Source organism: Megalobrama amblycephala, linkage group LG19 (genome assembly GCF_018812025.1).
Source record: "Megalobrama amblycephala isolate DHTTF-2021 linkage group LG19, ASM1881202v1, whole genome shotgun sequence".
Taxonomy (NCBI): domain Eukaryota; kingdom Metazoa; phylum Chordata; class Actinopteri; order Cypriniformes; family Xenocyprididae; genus Megalobrama; species Megalobrama amblycephala.
The window spans coordinates 35511786-35535880 of record NC_063062.1 but is presented as its reverse complement, the minus strand read 5'-3'; the positions used below and the strand labels follow the sequence as shown (position 1 = coordinate 35535880).

The 24095-nt window shown below is 36.4% G+C and overlaps 1 protein-coding gene across 4 annotated transcripts in view; it reads left to right on the top strand.

The window, feature by feature from the left end:
* Positions 1-8335, top strand: part of st3gal4 (ST3 beta-galactoside alpha-2,3-sialyltransferase 4) — a 68804-nt gene extending 60469 nt beyond the window's left edge. For all 4 annotated transcript variants that reach the window (XM_048169288.1, XM_048169287.1, XM_048169290.1 and 1 more), the window contains exons 10-11: positions 5103-5255; positions 6963-8335. In XM_048169288.1, coding sequence (XP_048025245.1) covers positions 5103-5255; positions 6963-7052 — 243 coding nt within the window. In that variant the 3' untranslated portion in view covers positions 7053-8335. The remainder of the gene's footprint in view (positions 1-5102; positions 5256-6962) is intronic.
* Positions 8336-24095: the final 15760 nt, after the last annotated feature.

Sequence of the window (24095 nt, the reverse complement as noted above, 5' to 3'; positions counted from 1 at the left end):
CATCTCCAAAACTGCAGCTCTTGTGGGGTGTTCCTGGTCTGCAGTGGTCAGTATCTATCAAAAGTGCTCATTGATGCACGTGGGGAGCAAAGGCTGGCCCGTGTCATCCGATCCAGCAGATGAGCTACTGTAGCTCAAATTGCTCAAGAAGTTAATGCTGGTTCTGATAGAAAGGTGTCAGAATACACAGTGCATCACAGTTTGTTTTGCATAGCTGCAGACCAGTCAGGGTGCCCATGCTGACCCCTGTCCACCGCCGAAAGAGCCAACAGTGGACACGTGAGCATCAGAACTGAGGCAGTGTGATGCTTTGGGCAATGTTCTGCTGGGAAACCTTGAGTCCTGCCATCCATGTGGATGTTACTTTGACACGTACCACCTACCTAAGCACTGATGCAGACCATGTACACCCTTTCATGGAAACGGTATTCCCTGGTGGCTGTGGCCTCTTTCTGCAGGATAATGCTCCTGACACAAAGCAAAAATGGTTCAGGAATGGTTTGAGGAGCACAACAACGAGTTTGAGGTGTTGACTTGGCCTCCAAATCCCCCAGATCTCAATCCAATCGAGCATCTGTGGGATGTGCTGAACAAACAAGTCCGACCCATGGAGGCTCCACCTCACATCTTACTGGACTTAAAGCATCTGCTGCTAACATCTTGGTCATCTATATATATTGTTCCACTTATGTATTTGACAGTAATGAAATGATTGAAATGATATTTTTTAAAAACCTAATAAATTGCTTGCATAGGCAGCATTTTAAAGCATCATAAATGGATTCTTGACACAATTGCATGTGGCATGCTAAGAAAAAATGTGAATTAATGATACATTTTAGATAAAAGGTTTTAAGGAGAGTCCAGCCGGTTGACATTTGGTGTTGAGTTACAAATCCTGATGCTTCAAAGTCTCCATTAGTGAGCTCCTCTCTAATCTCAAATTTGTGAGAAAGAGGGCGGTTTTTCTCATATGGATTCACTCCCATGAAAAACGTGGGGGCTGATAAGGTTTATAAGAATGTGATTGTAGTGTCTATAACATTCATGAAGCAGTGGAGAGCAGGGAGAATTATAACGCTTTTATTTTGTAAATGATGATTTTTGAAAGAAGTCTCTTGTGCTGCATGTATTTCATCAAAACGTGTGATGACATTTCCCTTAATATGCTGTTTCTGTTGCTAAAGGGTCCCTTGTGAAACACAAGTGCGCTTAATTCTATTTGAATGTGCACATGTAGCATACTTCAAATCTTAAAAGTATTTTTTAAACTGTACTTTCAGATAATAATATAATATTAATGAAATAAAAGGCCACTTAAGTGCACTTAAAGAGAATACACTTTCACTAGGGCTACTATGTTTCTTAACACACTTAAGTACACTTTTGAAAAGTTCACTTTGTAATAATGACAGATTAAAAGTTTTACTTCAAAGTACATTTAAAGTACACTGTTCCTCATCAATAGTGCACAAATTGTGTGCAAACTACATTTCACAGTCAGTATTCACAAATTATGATCCAAAGTATACTTTGGTTTTTACACATATGTGCGGGTCCGTGTACAATGCATGTAGCGCAAATTTCGTCACCAGAATAGTATGTGTGCCTCACAATTGCAAGTTGCACGAGTGCATTGAATTTGTTTTGCACTAATCAGTTCTTTCACAAGGTGGCAACAAAATTGCATGGGGCATGCTTTAAACTCTATTAAAGTAAGTTGTGAGCCGAGTCTCCTGTGTTTTGTGTGAGGAACACTGTTTGCATGATGCAAAACATTCACATGAAGAAATTTTCCAGGTGAAAGTTGAAGGTGTAACATTTTTATGCAAATGGCTTAAACAAAGTTTGGGCTCGGTAAGATTGTTTTTAATGATTTTAAAAGAAGTCTCTTATGCTCAGCAAGGCTGCATTTATTTGATAAAAATGCTGTAAAAACCGTCATATTATGAGGTATTACAATTTAAAATAGCTGTTTTCTGTGTGAATACATTGTAAAATGTAATTTATTCCTGTGATTCCAGTCTTCAATGTCACATGATCCTTCAGAAATCATTCTAATATGATGATTTGCTGCTCAAGAAACATTTCTGATTATTATCAATGTTGAACAACAATTTTTTTTAAGAATTCTTTGATACATTGAAAGAACATCATTTATTTAAAATACAAATCTTCTGTAACATTTTAAATGTCTAAACAGTCCCCTTTGATCAAATGAATGCATACTTGCTGAATAAAAGTCAATTTCTTTAAAAAAAAACAAACAAAAGAAAATCCTACTGAGCTCAAACGTTTGAACGGGAGTGTATGTCTTTGCTTTTTGTTTGTGTCACTTACAGTAGTGAAGGTCAGATGATCATTCTTACAGATTGATGTTATGCTGTTTCTAATAAAATGACCAGCCAATTGGCAAGCGTTTAACTCACCAAAGCCAATTTTCACTCACGTGTGTTAATTTTGGATTCTGCTTGTTTTTTTAGTGAGAGCCAAGAGATTTGTTACTGTGAAATGTCTGTACGGTCAGTTATCTACGTATAATCGGAGACCTATCCTGATACTCTACAGAGGTTTACATAAAATTATGATTCGAAGTGTGTCTGTTTATTTCTGGTGCATGTTATCTAAGGCTAGTAACAGCCAGGGAATACAAGAACAAAGTGCTTTGCACCTCCTCCCAACCAAACTCTTCCCTCTCTCTCTGTGTCCATCTATCTTTCTTTATCATTTTGTCACCTATATTTTTAAACTAAGCACAGTGTCAGTCACGCTTAGACAAACATACGCATACATCCTCAGTGTAGTTTTGTATTTTTGGAGGCACACCCCTCCACATATTTCTGTCAGGCAGACATTTATTCCGCTTAGTCGACCAGACACACGTGCAACAGATGTACTTCTTCATATTCCTCGGGCTGCTTAAGAAGGTTGTCCTCCCGTGTATCTCGCTGACAAGAAAACCTGCTAACTCTGGGCCGACAGCCAGAATCACAGAGATGACACGGCAAACAGAGCCGTACTATGTCAATAAACATGGGAGAAACACACGTGCACATCCACATGCCAGAAAAACGGACCGAAACTGATGTTTTTAGTCAAACATCAACATACTAGTTCTTAGCCTGGACACTTATTACCAACAACCAGCGCAGCCTTCAGACTGTCAAGGGGGCCTTTAACGGGAAACGCTAGCAGAACTGTTGCCTTCTAAAATTAGAAGTAGAGCAAGAAAACGGAAAATAACTACAGGAAATCTTAAAGCTTGTCTGTTACTTTGTAACATCTGTAGTTTATTCAGGGTTCATGGTCATAAAAAAAAAAAAAAAACATTTAAATACAAGGGAATTTATTTAAAAAATAATAATTTACAGGCATGAAAAATCATGGAAATTGATCAAATCTTTAAAATGTATGTTTATTTTATGTTTAATTCTATAATATTTCATTAGCTAGAATCACAACAGAAGACAATCTAGCCAGGTTTATTGATAATTATCCTTCTGAGTATTATTATTATTATTATTATTATTATTACCATTTACGAGGAACACACATTATTATTTACAGGGCACAAAACAATATTTGAAAACTTAATCCACAAATATAATTTTAGCTAATATGTGACCCATGCTGGCAAAATTAGTCGCAATGAGCAAATTTTCAAAAAAAAAAAGGTTTTTATTTTCATATTCTGTGTTAAAAAAACCTTCAAAATGATGTATGATTCATTGGAATCCAAAAAATGACTATTTGAAGTCGATATTCAGCAAAGTCAATTTTGAGAAAAATCGAGTTAAAGTTTTCTCAAGGTTCCAAAAACAAAATCACCAGCAACCAAACCTTAAAATCCCTGGTAATACCACCAGATTTGCACAAACCAAGTCAAAACCCATATATATAAGATATATTTTTGTTTTGTTTTGTTTACATCAGCATGGGTTTGAAAATCACATCTCATTGGTTCAGACTCGTGCCATCGAGAATTTACTATGAATATTCACAAAGTTGGAATGCTGCGCTTTTAAACGATACCAGACTTGTGCTGAGGAAAGCGCCAGTCCTCGAGAAGCAAGCAGAGAAAAACAGCATTTTTCATGGGCAAAGGAAAGATACTCCTCTCAGAAAACATGCAAATAAAGATACTTTTAGATGTTTAATTGCTATTAGAGCATTGGGATCGCTAGACGAGGGCTTAATGAACTCATTTATGTGAAAACCTCAATTTCGAACAAATTGACGTGTCCAAGAGTCCAAATCTATAATGTTGAATTAATACTACATATATTGTTTTATCATTTAAAACTCAACAAGCTTGATATTTGTAAAAGTTCTACATGAGTAACTCGGAGCACAGTGGCAAGGGTGTTGCGTAATGTATTTGGAAAGGAAAGACCATTAACAAGAAGGAAAGAAGAAAGTAGGAAGTCTCTGTTCTAATTTGAACATGATGTGAAAATGGTGACACTGTTGTTGAAATGGAGGCTGAGATTTGCGCCTCTGAGGAGATGTACGAGTGTGTTTAGAGAGGATGCTTTGTGTAGGAGTGAACGAATCAGTAGCTGCGGAAATCATGGAGCAATGCGGAAAAGCTAATGACTTGGAAAGAGAGAGATAGACACAACTTAAGCAGCCAGGGCTGGAAAAAACCTAGATGCATCACTTTCCTCTTACTAAGCAGACATTTTCCAACATACAGAAGGTAATTTCTGGCAATAATTCACAGCGAAAACATTTTAAGTGGTATATTGCAATGTTTTTATTGCAGTGTAGGTGTGTGTTCAACGTTTTTACAACATCTACAAAGTGATGAGGTTTAAAACCTCAGTTTTATGTACAATGTTGACATATCTCCTATTAAAGGTTGTGTGGAACATTTCAAAGAGCTTTTTTTTTTCTTTCAAAAGAGGTTACGTTACGTCAGCTGGACGGTTTCAGGTGGACCAAAGGGGAGGGATGACATATAAATGGCTTGGACTAAAAGCCAAGTGTTTAACCATTCTTAGGAAAGTTAAAGCTGTCTTCAGCCGCCCCCTGCAGGAGGACAAACACTATTAAACAGACTGTTATCTGAAGCACTTGCTCTGTTTTTGTTTCTCCTTCAGAAACCAATCCATCCCACCACTGGTATTCTGGCAGTATTTGTGGCACTAAACTACTGTGACGTTGTGCACCTCGCTGGATTTGGATATCCAGAGTTCCAAAACCAGAAACTGCCCATTCATTATTATGGACAAGAAACAATGAAGTCAATGAAGGTTGGTTTTTGCAATGGAAAAACTGGGTAACACTTTATTTCAATAGTCCACTTCAGATATTCTATTAAACTGTCTGCTTAAAGGAATTAAATTAAAATGTTCTGATAATTTACTCACCCCCATGTCATCCAAGATGTTTATGTCTTTCATTCTTCAGTCGAAAAGAAAGGATTTTTCTCCATATAGTGGACTTCACTGGGGTTCAACAGGTTGAAGGTCCAAATGTCAGTTTCAGTGCAGCTTCAAAGAGCTCTACACGATCCCAGACGAGGAATAAGAGTCTTATCAAGAGATAAGATCATCATTTTATTAAAAAAAAAAATATATATATATATATACTTTTTAACCGCAAATGCTCGTCTTGCACTGCTCTGCGATGCTCCACGCATTACATAATCACATTGGAAAGGTCACACATGACATAGCAGAAGTACTGCAGTAGGGCGAAAAACTCCATCTCATTTTCTCCTCCAACTTCAAAATCGTCCGACATCATTGTTTTACCTTTTTTTTGTAAAGGCCGTTTGACTTAGTCTTTGCACGTTCGCTTTGTAGACACTGGATCCGTACTTCCGCCTATGTCACGTTAGAATAATAAGACACAATCAGGAAGGGTAAGTCACTAATCAAATGAAATCAGTATCAACAAAATTCATATTTGCACTGCAGAGGTGACACAGAAGAACAAAAAGGCTCAGAAGTGGCATGAATGAATAACAATGTTATGAGATTAATGTTTTAAATAGAAGGTTTTGAATATAGAAAATGATTTAAATAACTGAAATGATACTTCAAAAATGAAACTATAAGCGCCAGTAGGGGGCAGCAAGTCACTGTCTTTTTTCACTGAATCATTCATTCAATCAATTCATTCAAACGGCTGATTCATTGTCAACTGTCTATATGACTGAGTCATTGAATCATTGACTCACTAGATTAGTTTGTAAATGCAGATTCATTCATAAACGAAACAACTGTGTTTGCTCTGAGATGAGCAACGGTTCAGCTGTAATTTTGTTTGGAACTATTTTCATTGCAAAATCTGACAATACTGTAAGTGAACCAAAAATGTAAGTCACTTAATATTAATTGAATAAAATCAGTATTACATTTGCAAACTCCCTTTATAGTCATTAAAAAGCAGTCACTCGTCTCAAATCATCACAATCCCACAAACTTCCATTATAATACACTGCACAATGAATCTCTCATTTACATTGTGTCTTTACTTTGTTATAATGAAAGTATTTGCGATTTTGCACTGAACCAAATAGTCTTTGACTGAGCTCAGCACTGAACAAACTCCAGCGTTTTGAGCAGTGAGTGGATATTAACTTAAACGCCTCTGATTGGCTATTGTGTTCAAGAAATCAACAGATATGTCTGTGATTGGCTACATTGCTCACTGCTGCAAAAACACGTTCAATTTCAAATGCGACTGGAACGGTCGCACTGTAGAGCCCGGAGTAGACTGTTTAGGGTTAGTGGAATAAGTTAGTTATAGTTGGGGAGCATCAGAATATTAAACAGTCTACTAGAATGTCTGAAGTGGACTATCGAAATAAAGTGAATTAAAACTAATTCCATAAAATGATCCCTTGATGGGAACCCATGAAAGGTTCTATATATGATGTCAGACAGAACCCTTCTACATAGAACGTTTTCTTCTAATAGTGTGTAACATTGTGTAACATTCTGTTGTTTCAGAATTCCTACCATGATCTCAACCAAGAGGCTCAAGTTCTGAAGAGACTGGAAGACCAGGGGGCCATTTTATATCTTCATCCTCATTCTTGACAGCCAACAGGAGCACATGCATACGTGTTTGCACGTAAAAACATACATGAACGCATGTAAATACTAGAAACACTAGAAACAATATCTTCAGATATTCACACATTCTCACAAATTTCCAAATTTTTATCTGACCTCACATATTTATAATTTTTCCCTTTTTTTTTTTTGTTGTTTCCTTTTGGGAACTTTTATTGAAATATCACCACTGGATATTTTGCGAAAGTATTTAATAAAATGAAATGAAATCTTGTTTTTAATGGAGAACAAATGGAGACTTGTGCTTATATTTCCTTCTTCTCAGATGTTTCTCCTGAGAAAAATATCCTAGTGATCTCAAATGTGTCTCCTATATGGGCTTCTTCTTCACAGCTCCCATATACAGTATCTGCAAAGGACAAGTTCAGATTCAAAACCTTGTTTTCAGATAACAAAATCTGCACTTTGCACAGAATGTTAATAGAATTTGCAAGCAAAAAAGAAGTTACACAATCTAGTGCACGTTCGAAATTAAATATTTAATAATATTTAACACTTATGAACTCAATGGAAGCGTAAATATCAGCTAAACTTTTAAGGTCACTTTAATTTTGTGAAAAGTCAGATATTTCAACTAATTTTTTTTCTATATTTAAGATACACTTTTCCTCTGAGTAGCAGTGTTGTAAAGCCATCACCAGAATATCTGTAGCAATACCTCACACAGCCTGAAGAGGGCGGATCATCTACGTGACTGACAGTGTGAGCGAGGTCTGTTTACAGGGAGAGTGAAACACGAGCCTACATGCTTGCACTGAAGCACATCATATGTACATGATGGCCGTATGTTCACTTTCTGCTTTATGGTTATTGTTTCCATTTGAAGTGGGGGGAGCTGCCTTTTTGTTTGAGTCATTTTCTTTACTCAGAGCTTCACAGAGGAAGGAACATCTGGAGTTTTGTCAGGCGAGAGAGAGAGTGTTCGTATGTGCCCGAATACTCTGCCAGACTGCAAGGCCTAGTTGCTTACAGCCCTCAATGTGAGTGATGTTTGGTTTCGGCAGCCCCAAAAACAGCAAAAAATACCTAGTGAGAGATGAACTTTTGACACAAAGACTGTTCTAGAAGTTCTGCTTGTTTTGGTCAAATTCTATGGCAGCAGCCCATATTTTGCTGAAAGGCAATCCCACAACAGATTGCACAGAGTTTCATGGATAATTGAATCTAAAATGGTGGACAAAGAGAATGAGAATTCAGTATTGTATAGACAAAGAAATAGTACATTAATAAAAATGACGTTCATACAAGATGTGTGTGTGATGTTGCGAAACTGCCGAGATTTGAATTCCTGAAGATATGGGATAACACCTTTTAACAGGTGAGAATGTGTTGGTTTGTGTTTTTATATGTATTAACACATAATAACTTTTTAATGTCGTGTTAGCTGATGCCTTCGTCTTGTATTGCAAAATCATCTACTGAAGTCTATTGCAGATATAGATATTCATACATGCATCTAATGGTGCGTTCAAGTCATGTCGGAAAGATCGTATTTACGAGCAGAACCTACATGAATGCCACCACAATGTCGTAAATACCAGTGGGAAGCTCGTAATTTTCTTTAAGCTCCGATCAGTACGAGTTGGGGGCGTGTCAATACTTGCAGGTATTTAGCAGTGACGTTGTCAGGCTTTTCTATTTACAACGAAGTAAGCTGATTACCAGCAAAAAATACCATAGCATCACAATATAAATATGTAATATGTAACAGTAAATTTTACAATGGCTTCATAAATTAATTAAAAACATAAAAAAGCAACATACAACTAATGCACATTCTTTGCTCTACATTTTCTAGAAGCAGAAGTGTTGTTATTTTATGTAATTAATTTAGAGAAGGCACACCGCCATCTTACTCTGACGAAAGTGACTTGAACGCACCTACCGTCGTACACACGACTTCCCACCTCGTACATACGAACTTCCCAGGAGGACTTGAACGCACCATTACTACAGCCCTGGGTATACTTAGTTTTTACGTGTACGCTAGTGTACGGAGTCGAATGCTCAGCCTTGCAAAGTATACTTCATTCCACTCGTATGCATACACAGGCGTTCAACACGTGCAGTTTTGAGCAATCTTTTGCCACGAGTTATAATCCATGAACATCTTTGTATTCTTTATTCTACAAAGTACGCGTGTTACAAAAATCCGGCGGTGCGCATGCTCTTCTAAAGACGAAATTCGCATCACGCGCACTGTATAGTTGCGTACATATAAAAAGTGAACAATACTTTGGGCTTCAGTCAACTTGGGCCCTGTCCCAAATGGCACCCTAAACACTCACGGTCTTTCTACGAGTCCGCGCTTTCGTGACGTAATTCCGCTTTGACTGTCAAAAAGATTACTGCTGTGGAGCTCGCACTAAAAGTATGCATTGAGGGTGCATATCAACCACAAAGGCAAGTACAGGTCTCTGCAGGACATTAATGATTGACGGGCGAGGCCATAAACAGAGGGGCGTTTTTGAGAGCCTTATCTGATTTGCCTACGTCAAGAGTGTGGGTAGGGTTTAGGGGAATCATTTTCATTGCATTGCACCCACAAATACAGAAACGCCCACTTTTGTTCCACAGAGACCTCATACTCAAAAGGGCGCTCACAAGCACCCTTCTGAGACCTAAAATTGACAAATGGGACACCCTATGGTCTCATTGACTTAACGGATAGGCGCATGCGGCAGCCACTGTAAGCCCACAAGATCAAAAGTGCTGAAGTGTGCCATTTGGGACATGGCCTTGCTCTCGAAATGTTTGTGGACCGTCCTTGACTGTTCCAATATGGCGGACGGCTTACGTATGGCGGCCCATAGAAACAGCTGCTAATGAGGCATCAATGTGTTCAATGAATCAGTTCAAAAACATCTGAACTATTATTTTACGCACTGGACTGAATTATATGTTCAAGAATCAGACTTTTTTTTGACGGAGATCTGCCTCTTTAGGACATTTCCAACAGCCACGACTCACTGAACACCCTGCCTGCATCCGAAATCGCATGCTCTCTTGAGTAGACTTATTTTGAATAAGTTATTACTTTGTGACTGCTAAAAAAAAAAGTCCGTTCTAAATAGTATGAATGTGTTCCGGGCGTACTACATTCGCCATGTTGCCCTTATCATGTGATCACCATTCACAAATCATCTCCTTTGGCCTCACGAGATAGAAAAGTGTCCGGACATACTTCTTTTGTCGCATGCTGTTTTTCGCCTACTATATAGTAGGAAAGCATGTGATTTTGGATGCAACCCCCGTTTCAAAGTTTAACATCTGAGAAAATCCCCTTATGGAAAAAGAAGTGCACTTAATTTGTATTGAATGTGCACTTGTTATGTATCTTAAAAGTATATATATTTTTTTAAATACTACTTGCAGATAATATAATATTAATGAAAAAAAGGTAGGCTACACCATGTTTCAAAGACAATAGAATTATGTTCTTAAGTTCTAAAAAACACTCTTAAGTGCATTTAACAAATTTAAAACTAATACATTTCCATTTAATTGTAAATAGCATACATTTAAGTGTCCGAAAACATGACATTTATAGTATATTCTGTTAAAGTATACAAAAGTGTGCATCTTTTTTAAAAAGGGTCTGATTTGTAAAGAGCAGTGAGACAGGTCACTATATATTGGAACAGAGCTAGTATGTAATTGTGAGATGCTCTTCAGGCCTTCTGTCATCAAGCTCTTCTCTATATTCTCCTATATTTTAGCTCCATGTCTGTGCAGACAGAAATTACAGCTGCAGTTTCCCTCTATGGGGAAGAGCGGTCACTTGTGATTGTGAAGTAGTTTGGGGCACAACAGTTTCGTTCAAGTGCGTCACTGGCCCTCTTCTTCAGAGGCTGGAGTGTCTGAACAGCGGCGGTTTCATTACCCCGGCAGAAGCAGTGCAGAACCAGGATGCATTGCTTTGTCATACCTGATTGGTCATCCTAGTCTGTGTTATGCAACACACTGTTACATAATCAAAAAATATCTGTTTATGTGACAACCAAAAACAAGGTCAGCGCAAGTTATCAATGGGACGCCTTGTATAGGTGTGGGTATACGTGTGTGTTCGTGTTGAAGATCCTGTGCCAAAGATCCGACATAAAGATTGCAGAAAATGCCTCCATCAATGATTTTTCTTAAATCACTGTAGTTATTTGCATATTTTCACATTTCAAATTCAGGTATAAATGACCCAACGACTGATAAATGGCAGATTTGTGTGATATTTAAATGCGACAGTAATCACTGTAGGTGCTTTGCATGAAAAGTATATGCAAATGGGTAGTAGAGCTGAGAAAGTGGTTGCTGTTAAATAATTTTCTCCTGCAGTATGATACTGCTGCATCATCATGATGCTAGCGTGTAATTCTTGGCTCAGACACTCAAAGAGCTGCTGTTTTTTTCCATAATTGCAATAGCAAAATCAGCTCTCATAACACACTTGAACTGTTTTCATGTGCCAGCAAATCTGTTGCTTTTTTATTTTGTTTGCCGACAGCGTTTGAATTCTAAGACTGTTCTTTGAATGCTAAGACATTGAGCACAGATAATGTGAACGCTGTATTGTGCTCAGCTCACCCACACTCTCTTAAAAATTGTGCCAAACCTGAACTGGTCTTTTTTTTCCCCCATGTGATGAACCTTCCCACACACTGTGGAGTGCAGGGATTGTGCAGGTAAGAGCGCACACGCTGATAGCACGGTGAATTTTGGTGAAGAGGTAGATATGGGGCTCTCTTTTTGTTCTTCTGCGTCTGTTATTATCAGCAGGAGTCTGTTTTGATGTCTAAAGATGGAGCCATCTGACACGCAAATGAGAGAAACTGGGAAATGTCAATTTTTATTACCTAACTTAAGGTCAGATTAGTTACAAATGCATTTATATTTAGTCATTTAACAGATTATTTTTCCAAAGTGATTTACAAATGAGCACTTGCCTTAACTCTCATTTTCTATTTGTGTTTCTTGACACACTTAAGTACAGTACACTTATAAAAAGCATCCATTTTAAAGGGTTATTTCACCTCACAATATTACTCACCCTCATGTCGTTCCACACCAGTAAGACTTTTGTTCATCTTTGGAATGCAAATGAAAATCTTTTTGATGAAATATGACACCATTCTGTCCTTTTTGATCTTTGATGCTTCAAAAAGTTGATTAAGAGATCGGAAAACTAATCCATATCAATCGAGCGGTTTAGTCCAAATTAGGAGGGATACTTGTATTAACTCAATTTTTTAATTTCAATGAATTTAAAAATTTAAGGCAACCAGGTTACTTACTTTTTTAAGTTAAACCAACAATATTTTTTTTTCCAATTGCATTTATTATAAATGAAAACTATAATTATTTATTATTATAATTATATTTTTTTTAAATTTAATTGTACATAACATGCATGCATAAGTTTTCATGTAATTATACATAACTGAAAACCTTTTTAAAGTATATTATTCCAAAGACTATAGAATAACACAAGATGCATCTCTTGTATTATTTTGAATGAGAGAAAGTGCAACACGCAATATGGCGAATAAGTCCCGCCTTCTAAATAAGAGCCAATCGCCGATTGGTAAAGTCATCGCGTCACTGCAGCGCCCGTTAGAAGCTCCGGTTCCTATAGAAACAGTCAGATGCACACTTCAGAGATGCACACTTAGATCTATGCATGTGCATTAGCTTGATCCAGGCTGAAAAATATTGTTTTTTGTGTTTGTTTGTTTGTTTGGTTGTTTGTTTTTTTCATGATTTGAGTGTTTAGAAACAATTTCTGAGACAGTTGTTGTCAGATTTCATTGATGACTTCAAATATGAAATTCAATTGAAAGCTTGGCAAACAGCTTTGGAGAATTTGATGTTGAATGCCCGAGGGGCGTTTCAAAGATGGCCACCAATTGAAATGACTTGTCGTAAAGGGATTTTGATTATTCTTTAAGGAAGTACTCTTTTTAAAAGCATGTTAAAGTGTACTTCCTTTTTTTCACAAGGAGATTGTGTGGTTGAAATGCTGGGAACAATCTTATTCAGTGTCTAAGGCCGCATTTACATTAATGGTTTATTTGACCCAATTCAGATCGGATTCCATTCAGTTTCAGGCCTCATTTAGGGCATTTATCGCTATGTGCCACACAGCATGATGTATGATGTCAAGTTATAGTTGATCCACAGTTATCCATACAGACCAGGCACCAAGGTTCGAAACGTACGCGATTCTCGGATTAATTGCAAAGTTAATCGTTGTTTATCAGTTGCATGACTGATATGTCCTGCCAGTGATTTTTTTTGAGTGCATGAAGACGTGAAAGAGAACTTAATCTGGAACTCACATGCTGTTTTCTGTGCGCGAACACCGAATTCTGTTCTCTTTCTCGTGTATTTGTGTTTCAATGGACACATACTGTACATGCAAATTTATGTCAAAATGCCCATCTTGGCGAGTATCCTCGTAAATTTTGACTCATGGCTTACATGAATGTAAACAATTGAGAAAGAAAACGGATGCATGTCATTATTTGGATCCGTGCATTAGCTCTTAAAGTGACAGCAGCCTAATATACCTGCTGTAAATCTCTTTCTGATACTGTTTTATACAGACTTACCTGAAAAATGTCATTTGTATCTTTGTTCTATTGTATTTATCTATGCTTGTCATTTGTTTATTATTTTCTATGCAGATTCACTCTCTTACAAAATCAGCGCAATCATTGTAGAATGATTTTTTTTTTTCTTTTCAAATAGAGTTATTCATCAGGTGAAATGGTATTCATATCTCAATATATATTGTACATATCAGTTTTTGTTTATCAGGTATCGTGCAGCTCATATCAGAAATAAATCTGATATGAATCAGATACGTGCATTTGCGTCTTCCATGTAAGCAGTCATAATGCGACGATGGAGAATGACGTCATTAGCCAAGGTCCATTATGTAGTTTTTACTCCATTTTCAGCCTAAGCTTTTCCGTGTCAGTACTTATACCTTGGGTTGTTCGCCAAATGTATAGTGTAAATGCAGATATCAGATGTAGGTCACTTTTAAAAGATGATGTAAGCTGGTCATCAAAAAAAAATCAGATATAGTCAACACATTGGAATCGGGCACCAGCAGTGTAAATGTGGCCTTAGTCTAGCACAACAGCAGAAAATTGCTATAATAGCACTTTTAATTACTTATCACGTCCTAAATGCATTGCATATATCTCTAATTTTTGCATCTCTGATGCTGGTAGGTTTGCACAGGGTTTTCCCTGCTATACAGAATACCTGCTGACAGTCTTTGTCTACATGTCAACACTCAATGACCTGTCTGTCTGGCGAAAGATCATAGGTTTACGCAACTGCAGCACGAGTGTCCTCAGCAACCGGATTTTGAAATCTCTGCTTTGATTGTAGCCAGCGGGCTTCTCCTACTTATCACGTCTCTCTCGGGCCTCATTGGTTTATTTGTCATTAGTTGGTGCGTCTTCCCTGGCTGTGATCGCTGAGGTGTAGCGCTCTGACACTGAGCCCAGCTGTTCAGATGGAATGCCCTCATGTCTTTGTTCAGTACACATCGTTTGTATACACCTGAATGAGAATGCACAATTAAGGACCGCTACTGGCCTACATCACCACAGAGACATGCACACACACACGTATCTCATGCACATGCATGACTTACTATTGGTGAAAATCTGACTTTTTTAGCTATAAATATGACTCTCGAACAAAAAAAAAAAATGTCGATGAATGTTATCTTCTGAGAAATGATAATAAATACAGTGTTTTAGGTTTTATTTTTATATTTTATATTAAAATGTACATTTATTTTTTATTTTATTTTAACGTGAAAAAAGTCTTTGAAGAAAATGTTACTCAAATTTTCACATGCCATTTATTGTATTATTGTATATGTGCCCCTGGACCACAAAACCAGTCATACGTCGCACGGGTATATTTGTAGCAATAGCCAACAATACATTGTATGGGTCAAAATTATTGATTTTTTTTTATGCCAAAAATCATTAGGATATTAAGTAAAGATCATTTTGTAAATGTCCTACCGTAAATATATCAGAAATGTATTTTTTGTGAGTGGATATGCATTACTAAGTACTTCATTTGGAGAATTTTAAAGGCAATTTCTCAATATTTAGATTTTTTTTTCAAATACTTGTATCTCGGCCAAATATTGTCCTATCCTAACAAACCATACATCAATGGAAAGCTTATTTATTATGATGTATAAATCTTAATTTAAAAAAAAAAATCACATTTTTTTTTTTTTTTTTAAATAGAGATCACAATTCTCCAACGATTCTGAATAGACAACTAAACAGAATAGCATGTAATTTACAAGAGGTTCTGACAAAATGTTAATTTCTGCAGTCTATTTAAAAAAAAAAAGTATTTAGTTACTTTGAATTATTTTCTTTAAAAATTGGTTTTAATGAATGATTCAACGACTCACTCATTAAGACTTCATTTGTTTCATTACTGGATGAATCAGCGTTTTTGAACGAATCTCTTGGAAGATTAAATGACATATTTTTAACACACTGGTCGCCACCTACTGGTGTAACAATATAATCGATTCAATCATTATTTGAAGCATCAAGTTACTTTCAAAAGGTGATTTACTGTATTTTGATCGCTACCGTCAAAGTCCCTTTAAGACAAGTCATTTCACTCAGCGGCCATCTTTGAAACGCCTCTCGGGCATCCTGGGCATCATGCAGCTCTTATCTCTTTGAATGGGGAAACATCAAATTCTCCAAAACTGTTCACCAACCTTACGATTAAATTTCATATTTGAAATCACCAATGAAATCTAACAACAACCGGCTCATAAATGTAGTTTCTAAACTCTCGAATCTTGACAAAAAAACTGTATTTTTCAGGCTGGATCAAGCTAATGCGCATGCGCAGACCTAAATGCGCGTCTCTTTGGAGGCGCGCGTCTGACTGTTTCTATAGAAACCGGTGATTCTAACGGCCGCTGAAGTGACGCGATGACTTTACCAGTCGGCGATTGGCTCTTATTTAGAAGGCGGGACTTATTCCGCCATATTGCGCGTTACACTTTCTCCCATTCAAAACAATACGACTGACACGTCTTGTGTTATTCTATAGTCTTTGCTACCGTAGACATCAGTGTTTATATCATAAACTATAAACTTTTATCCCCGTACTTCTGTGATCATTTGAATTATTATAACACAGAAATAATGATACTGTGTGGTTGAAAAGACCATTTGTGTAGCTGCTTCATACATATACATGACAACCGACAGCAATGTTCACTGTGATCGTAGGTTTAATAGGCATAGCCAAACCGCTGTCATTTAGGAATAAGATCGTGTGGGTGTTCGAATTGAGAATGCAATCTTTTAGTGATTAAACATGCAGCTCTTGGTCAAATTCATATATTGTTATAATGCATAAAAGTCAGATTGCTGAAAAGTGCATATCTACTGTATGATGCAACAGATAGATTAAAGCTGCAATTCTGGGAACTGATGAGGTCAAACGAACATATCGGAATAAGAAATGAAGAGGTTATTTTGACAATGAGTATTTTTGCATCTATATTATTGAGATCTACCATAAATACAGTAACTGTGTCTCAATGGATTAAGGGTCTTCCGCAATTCTCATGCCAAAGAAGGAGAAGCTGATACTCCTTAAGGAAGTCGGAGATGTAAATACATACAGTTCTCATAGACATGTGATCCGTAACATGTTCCTTGAAGTTCTTTGTGTGTGGCCAAACACGCTGGCCTGAATGCAATATATTTACTGTAAATTGATTGGCGCTGCTGATGCCAGGCTCCGTTTCTCTGTGATGGCACTGCATGCCGACGTTCTGCCGAAACACTCGTGACTTGATTGAGAGCGTTCCGCAGGTGATGGGTTATCCCACAACAAGATAGATGTCCTATATCCAAACAAATGCTGCTTTCAACGAGTGCACGGGAGTTCAAGGAGTGCAAAATGAGGAGTTTTAATAAAGCTTCCATTTAAGAGTGCACTACGCTTACAAAAAAGCGTAATTCATCAGTCATTCAACATATGCTCAGTAAACATCTCATTGTGCATATGTCTCATTTTTAAAAATTACTAGATTTCTCAAACACTAGAGCACGGTGCTAGCAACGGCAAGGTCAAGGGTTCGATTCCCATAAAAGCAAGAGCTAATAAAATACCAAGAATGCAATGTGAGTCGCTTTGAATGAAAGCGTCTGCCAAATGCATAAATGAAAATGTAAATGTTTTTGCATGTCCAGTATCTAAAGTCTTCATGCAACTGTCACTCATATTACAGAATTTACGTTATGTCTCTGAGGTTACGAAAAAAAAAAAAAAAAAAACATTGACAGGTTAATTTAATGGTTCATCTTTAAAATAAAGATCATCTTAAAAAATAAATTAAAATCTTTCAACACAATTGAATTAAATAATGTTTAATCAATTACATTAACGTTAAATAGTGTACACTTGAAGAATGTTGTTGACTTATTATTCTCATTTCAAATATTCATGATGTAGGGAGGTGAAGTTAATCACATTAACACACTAACCCAATCTGTCAAAAGGTCAGAGGTCAGGTTCTGCTCTGAAGCGAGGGTTGATACATCCTTTTATTAATCTTATATGAAATGATCTTGTGATTTACAGTGGAAAAAAACCCTAAATTTACACTCCCAGAATTCTGTGACAGCTCACATTTTATAGCTTTTCATCGAAATAACTTTTTTTTTAGTTTTTCTTCTTATCAGTTATGTACATTAGGGTTTCATGTTACATTTTCTGTTGTTTAATTAATTGTTTATTGATGGTGTTTTGTATATGTGACAGCCCTATGAACCGTACCTTCTAAAATTATGAAATTTGGCACACTTATAGTAGTGGTCCTTATTAGTAATCTGACCGACTGTGGGGTGTCTGGGACCAGCTCTATAGCACCACCACCAGTTCAAACATTCACTTTTCAAATGTTATTATAACCCTTTATGCTATAAACAAAATGTAATATGACTCAACCTATTACAACCTATGGTATAGTCACCATTTTGAAATCTACTGTATTCTGTTTATTTCCCGCTTTTCCTTCAATTCGCCGTGTTTGTTGTGTCTTCGGACCTTGGCCGTGAATTGCTGCGGCCAGCTATATTTTTTTCTTCTTCTGATTTTTTCCTTGCAGTTTGCAGTTTTTAAGGTGGTTGTTAGTATATAAAAGTGGCTGTTGGTATATTAAAATTATATCAGTTAATAAAATATGTTATTTTTTCACTGTAAATCAATCTGTAAATCTTAAAATGTTGCTACCGTATTTTTTGATCAGTGTCTCAGAGACCCCAGGTATAAAACATAAATAATCTCTCTGTATATTTATCTGATGTAACACTGAAGGACAGATTCAATAATTCATCATTTGTACTTTTACTCTTATTTTCCTCTCTCCCGTGGCTGGAGTTCCAGGAATATGTTCCCAAAAGGTTTTCTGTACACAGAAAAGGACACACACACAGAGAAATACAGAGTCTCTGAGGACATGAAGATGATCCTGAGGGAAGAGACACAGAGATACAGCTGCAGGACAAAAGTCCCTGAGCTCCTGGACTAATTTACACACTTTCATTGTGAAACCCCAGCTCTTACTGACGCATTTCAGGCTATTGATTTTAAACGATTTCATCCAATTGAATTCCACTCCGTTATAACTCTTCATAGGTGCTGGAGGACTCATCCATTCTGAATACTGAATAATAACTGACACATCCAATCTGCACTAATGTAGTCTGCTGTCGCAGCCTCCAATCACTGACAGCTATCCCATGGGATAGTTCTTTATCAGTTTGTTTTTCTGTTTATGTTCTGGGAAAGGAATACAAGTTGAGGAGCAGGAGTGTGAATCACACTGAGAAATCAAACTATAGTTTAAAACATGGATTTTTCAGCCATATTGTCAAAAAAATGTAAATAAAATAAATTATTGGATTATGTTTTACAGGAAAACACTATTTCAGTCTTTTATAAAATTTCATGTCTAATTCAATACATGCCATTCCTTTGTAATAATTTTGATTTTTACTAGCAATTACTCACTCTTAGAAGCAAAGGTAACACTTTATTCTTACTATAAGTAACTTTGCAACTGCATCAACTAACTCTCATTAGAGTAATATGTTTACCGATTCTGGGTCTTCTGCTATCCTGATTCTTTTAGATTTGACTACCGCATTTGACACTATCGAGCATGACATTCTTCTGAAACGTCTTGAGTGTGTTGTTATAGTCAAGGCCTAGTTTTACAGTGGACGACTTTCTCTGTAAATATCGGGTCATTCACTTCGCCCTCCGCATTGTGGTGTTCCACAGGGATCCATTTTCGGCCCTCTTTTATTGTCCCTCTACATGCTCCTTTAGGCTCAATATTCCAGAAATATAACAGAAATGATCATTGTTATGCTGACGACCTCCAACTATATCTTCCAATCAAACAAGGAAATGACTTTTCATTAGATCATCTCTTCTCATGTCTCATTGAATTCAAGTCCTGGATGAAAAATAACTCACTGCCACTGAATAAAAATAAAACCGAAGTGCTTTACTGGGTCCTCCATTAAAACACAGTTAGGTTCTTTAAGTAACAACATAAGCATATAAAGAGTAGCTTTTGTGTATGTATTTTTGAAGAGTTGGTGTTCTATGTCTATATATATATATATATTATATATTTTATATATTATATATACGATTTTTATCTTAATTTTTTTCCTCCTTTTCTATTTTAAATTCTGATTTACCGTAAAGCACTTTGGATCAACTACCGTTGTGTTAAATTTGTACTATATAAATAAAATTTGACTTGACATGACTATTAGTAGACTGTCTGCTTAATATACTGTCTTTAAGTAACTTTGCAACGACATGTTAACTTATTCTACTAACCTGAACTCGGTAATACTTTAGTATAGGGAACACATATAAACTATTAAAGGTGCCCTAGAATCAAAAATTGAATTTACCTCAGCATAGTTGAATAACAAGAGTTCAGTACATGGAAAAGACATACAGTGAGTCTCAAACTCCATTCATTCCTTCTTATGTAAATCTCATTTGTTTAAAAGACCTCCGAAGAACAGGCGAATATCAACATAACACCGACTGTTACGTAACAGTCGGGATCATTAATATGCACGCCCCCAATATTTGCATATGCCAGCCCATGTTCAAGGCATTACACAAGGGCAGCCAGTATTAACGTCTGGATCTGTGCACAGCTGAATCATCAGACTAGGTAAGCAAGCAAGAACAATAGCGAAAAATGGCAGATGGAGCAATAATAACTGACATGATCCATGATATCATGATATTTTTAGTGATATTTGTAAATTGTCTTTCTAAATGTTTCGTTAGCATGTTGCTAATGTACTATTAAATGTGGTTAAAGTTACCATCGGTTATTACTGTATTCACGGAGACAAGAGAGCTGTCGCTATTTTCATTTTTAAACACTTGCAGTCTGTATAATTCATAAACACAACTTCATTCTTTGTAAATCTCTCCAACAGTGTAGCATTAGCCCGTTAGCCACAGAGCATATAGCCTCAAACTCATTCAGAATCAAATGTAAACATCCAAATAAATACTATACTCACAGGAATCGAAGCATGCATGCAGCATGAATGACGAACATCTTGTAAAGATCCATTTGAGGGTTATATTAGCTGTGTGAACTTTGTTTATGCACTGTATAACTGCACTTATAGTCGAGAGCTCGGGAGGGCAGGGAGCGCGAGATTTAAAGGGGCCGCAGCCTGAATCGGTGCATAGTTAATGATGCCCCAAAATAGGCAGTTAAAAAAATTAATTAAAAAAAAATCTATGGGGTATTTTGAGCTGAAACTTCACAGACACATTCAGGGGACACCTTAGACTTATATTACATCTTTTGAAAAGACATTCTACGGCACCTTTAACTATGACTTTTCCCTCAATAAACTCCTAATTTACTGCTTATTAATAGTTAATAAGATAGTTGTTAAGTTTAGGTATTGGGTAGGATTAAGAATGTAGAATAAGGTCATGCAGAATAAGGCATTCATATGTGCTTAATAAGTACCATTACATAGCCAATATTCTTGTAATATGCATGCCAATAAAAAGACCCTAAAATAAAGTGTTACCCCGAGTATATTAAGGAAGCACAGTTACTCAAGAGCTTTACACCCATGTGGAGGAGTGGAGACTCATATAGCAGCTTGGTTTGAGTCCTGATGCAGTCATGGAGGTCCCAGAACAATACATACAGTACCTGTTGGCCTTTGTGTTTGATGCATCAGGAGAAATATTGGATTTTCTGCAAACTGTTCCTCACCGAGGGATGCCTACAGTTTGAAGTATTTGGCTTCGGGCTACCTGTGTTCCTCTCCCACTCATTCTACAGCTCCACCTAATATTTGTGCTTTTTTAAACAATTCTAACCTGACTTGAGTCTGAAGACATTTTTACATTTATAAGAGTGTACATTTTTCTAACCATCCTTTTATGCCAAATAGAGCGCAGTCATTTTCTCCATAGGGAAATGGAGAATGGGTAACTCTTAAACCGCTAAAGACAGACATACTGTGAGCTACTGTGAGGTTGTTAATCGATGACATTTGCTTTTTTTGAAGCATTATTTCAATGTATTTGTTAAATAATCATGTTTAACTGCACTCTTCCTGGTGAGAAACTACATTACCCATGATTCTGCAAAGAAATCTCCACCAGAGAATCAAAATCTTTATTGCCTGCCCAATCCCATGAAGCACTGCGAATGATGTCAGTCTCACCGCGATTTCGCAATAAATGTAGAATATATATATATATATATATATATATATATATATATATTGTGTGTGTATACATATATACCTCATAGCTGACTGGATTGGTTCATGACTAATAACTCTTTAACAAAGACTTTTTAAAATGCCCTAGGGAAAAATAAAAAATGAAAGTGAAAAATATTTCTAGATCCAAGGTCGTTGAAAATGTGGGCAGCACTATTGCTCTCTATACTTCAACTCAATGGCTCTTACCTAACACTATCAATAGATGTTGTCAATATGTATCAATTACTGTACTCTTTACCATTATAGTACATTTTGATTTGGGGTGTTTGGGGTTTTGTTTTATATTTTTTTTTATTATATTATATTTAATTTTATTTTAATGTATTTCATTGTAAAATATACCAAACATTAACTTGATAAAAAGTAATGCTTTTTATTGTTGATAGAAAAGATTCTTCTTACTTTCAAAATATTCAGCAAGAGAATTATTTAGCAGAGAGAGAGAGAGAGAGAGAGAGAGAGAAATGGAAAACATGGATGAATGTGGAAAAAAAAGAGAATAATGTTTATCAGCAGGTTTTGTGTTCCTCAGCAGACTCTGGCTGGTAGAGAGGGATCGTCCCGGCCCGTGACAACTTCATTTCCCTCCAAAGACACAATTCATCTCATCCAATCAGCAGCAGCCTGAGAACAGCAATGAAAGATTCCTGCATTCTGCTGTTTTCTGTGTGGAACCTTTGTCTCAAAGTATCTTCTGGAAAATCTAAAAGAACCTGAGGTTTTTATTATTTATTTATTTTATTTTATTTTATTTTATTTTATAATTTTTTATTTTATTTTATTTTATTTTATTATTTATTTTATTTTATTTTATTTTATTATTTTTATTATCTATTTTATTTTATTATTTTATTCTATTTTATTTCACAATGCAGGTAACTATTTTCAGGGAAAATTACATTTCTTATTATAATATTCATCGCTTTAATATGAGCCACTTAAGATTTGGGTATTTTATTATTTTGGATCAATTTGAGATTAAAAGTTCAGGGAATTTCTTCAACTGAATTTCAATTGATGAAAATCCAAGTAAAAGTGGATAAAGAAAGAAAAACCCTCCTTTACAGAGGCTCACATCTCTGCAGCCCTGGCAGAAGTAAAGGAATGTTGGGGGAACACTGGAGTGGGCTCACATCCATCTATTGATGTTGTAATTAAACTTTAACTAGCCTCAGTTTGACTGCTGAGTGAAAGATTTCATGAGTGAGAAGAGGAAAAGGGAATAAGACAGATTGAAAGACAATCTGTCTCTCTCTCTCTTTCCCACTTTCCTTTTCTCTCTCTGACAGTGACACTCATTCTAACTCCAGTCCTGTCGAAAAGTAATAAAGTTATTAAACCTCTGGCTCTGGTTGAGGTCATGATACGTTTGTGCTGAGTTTTGTGACATCTTAAAGTAATTGTTTTCAGCAGAACCATGACTTTCTGAAGAGGTTCTTCACAAAACATTGACAATATATTGTCTTCATGTTTGTACAGATGATCTCAAACAAGGACAAACCACTCCACAGAAACACATTGACTTTGAGAGGGAAAGTAAACCGTTTTTATTGAATCATACCATTGAAATAAGTAAAAATAAACAGTCCTCTTTTGCACTTTATCTGCTTTCATATTTCTCTATGTATCTGTGACTCTTTGGGGGATTGGAGCAGCAGATGCTGAAGCAAGCTAATGTCTTCAGAATAAACAGGCCCACGGCATTGTTCTTGAGAGAGAGAGAGAGAGAGAGAGAGAGAGAGCACAGTGTGTGTGAGAGAAAGAGAAGTTTAATAAAATCTGTTGTGATCACATATATATTGCATGAACTTAGCTTTGGAATGTGCATTGCAATCAGTATATTTATTTTTTCGGTTCATGCATTCCCTGGGAATCAAACCCAGGACATTGCATTGTTAGCATCATGTTTTAAGCATAAAATTCTGAATGCAGAAATATGAAATTAAAAAGATAAAAGAAATTAAACAAATATGAGTAGGTGGCAGCACATGACTGCACATGTTTAAATGAGTGAGTCATTGAATCATTTATTCAACCAATTCTTTGATGTGTATGACTTGAAGTGGCTCTGCGCAGACTGTCAAGTCACACAGATTCTGCTTGATGCTTGCAGACCAGTCAG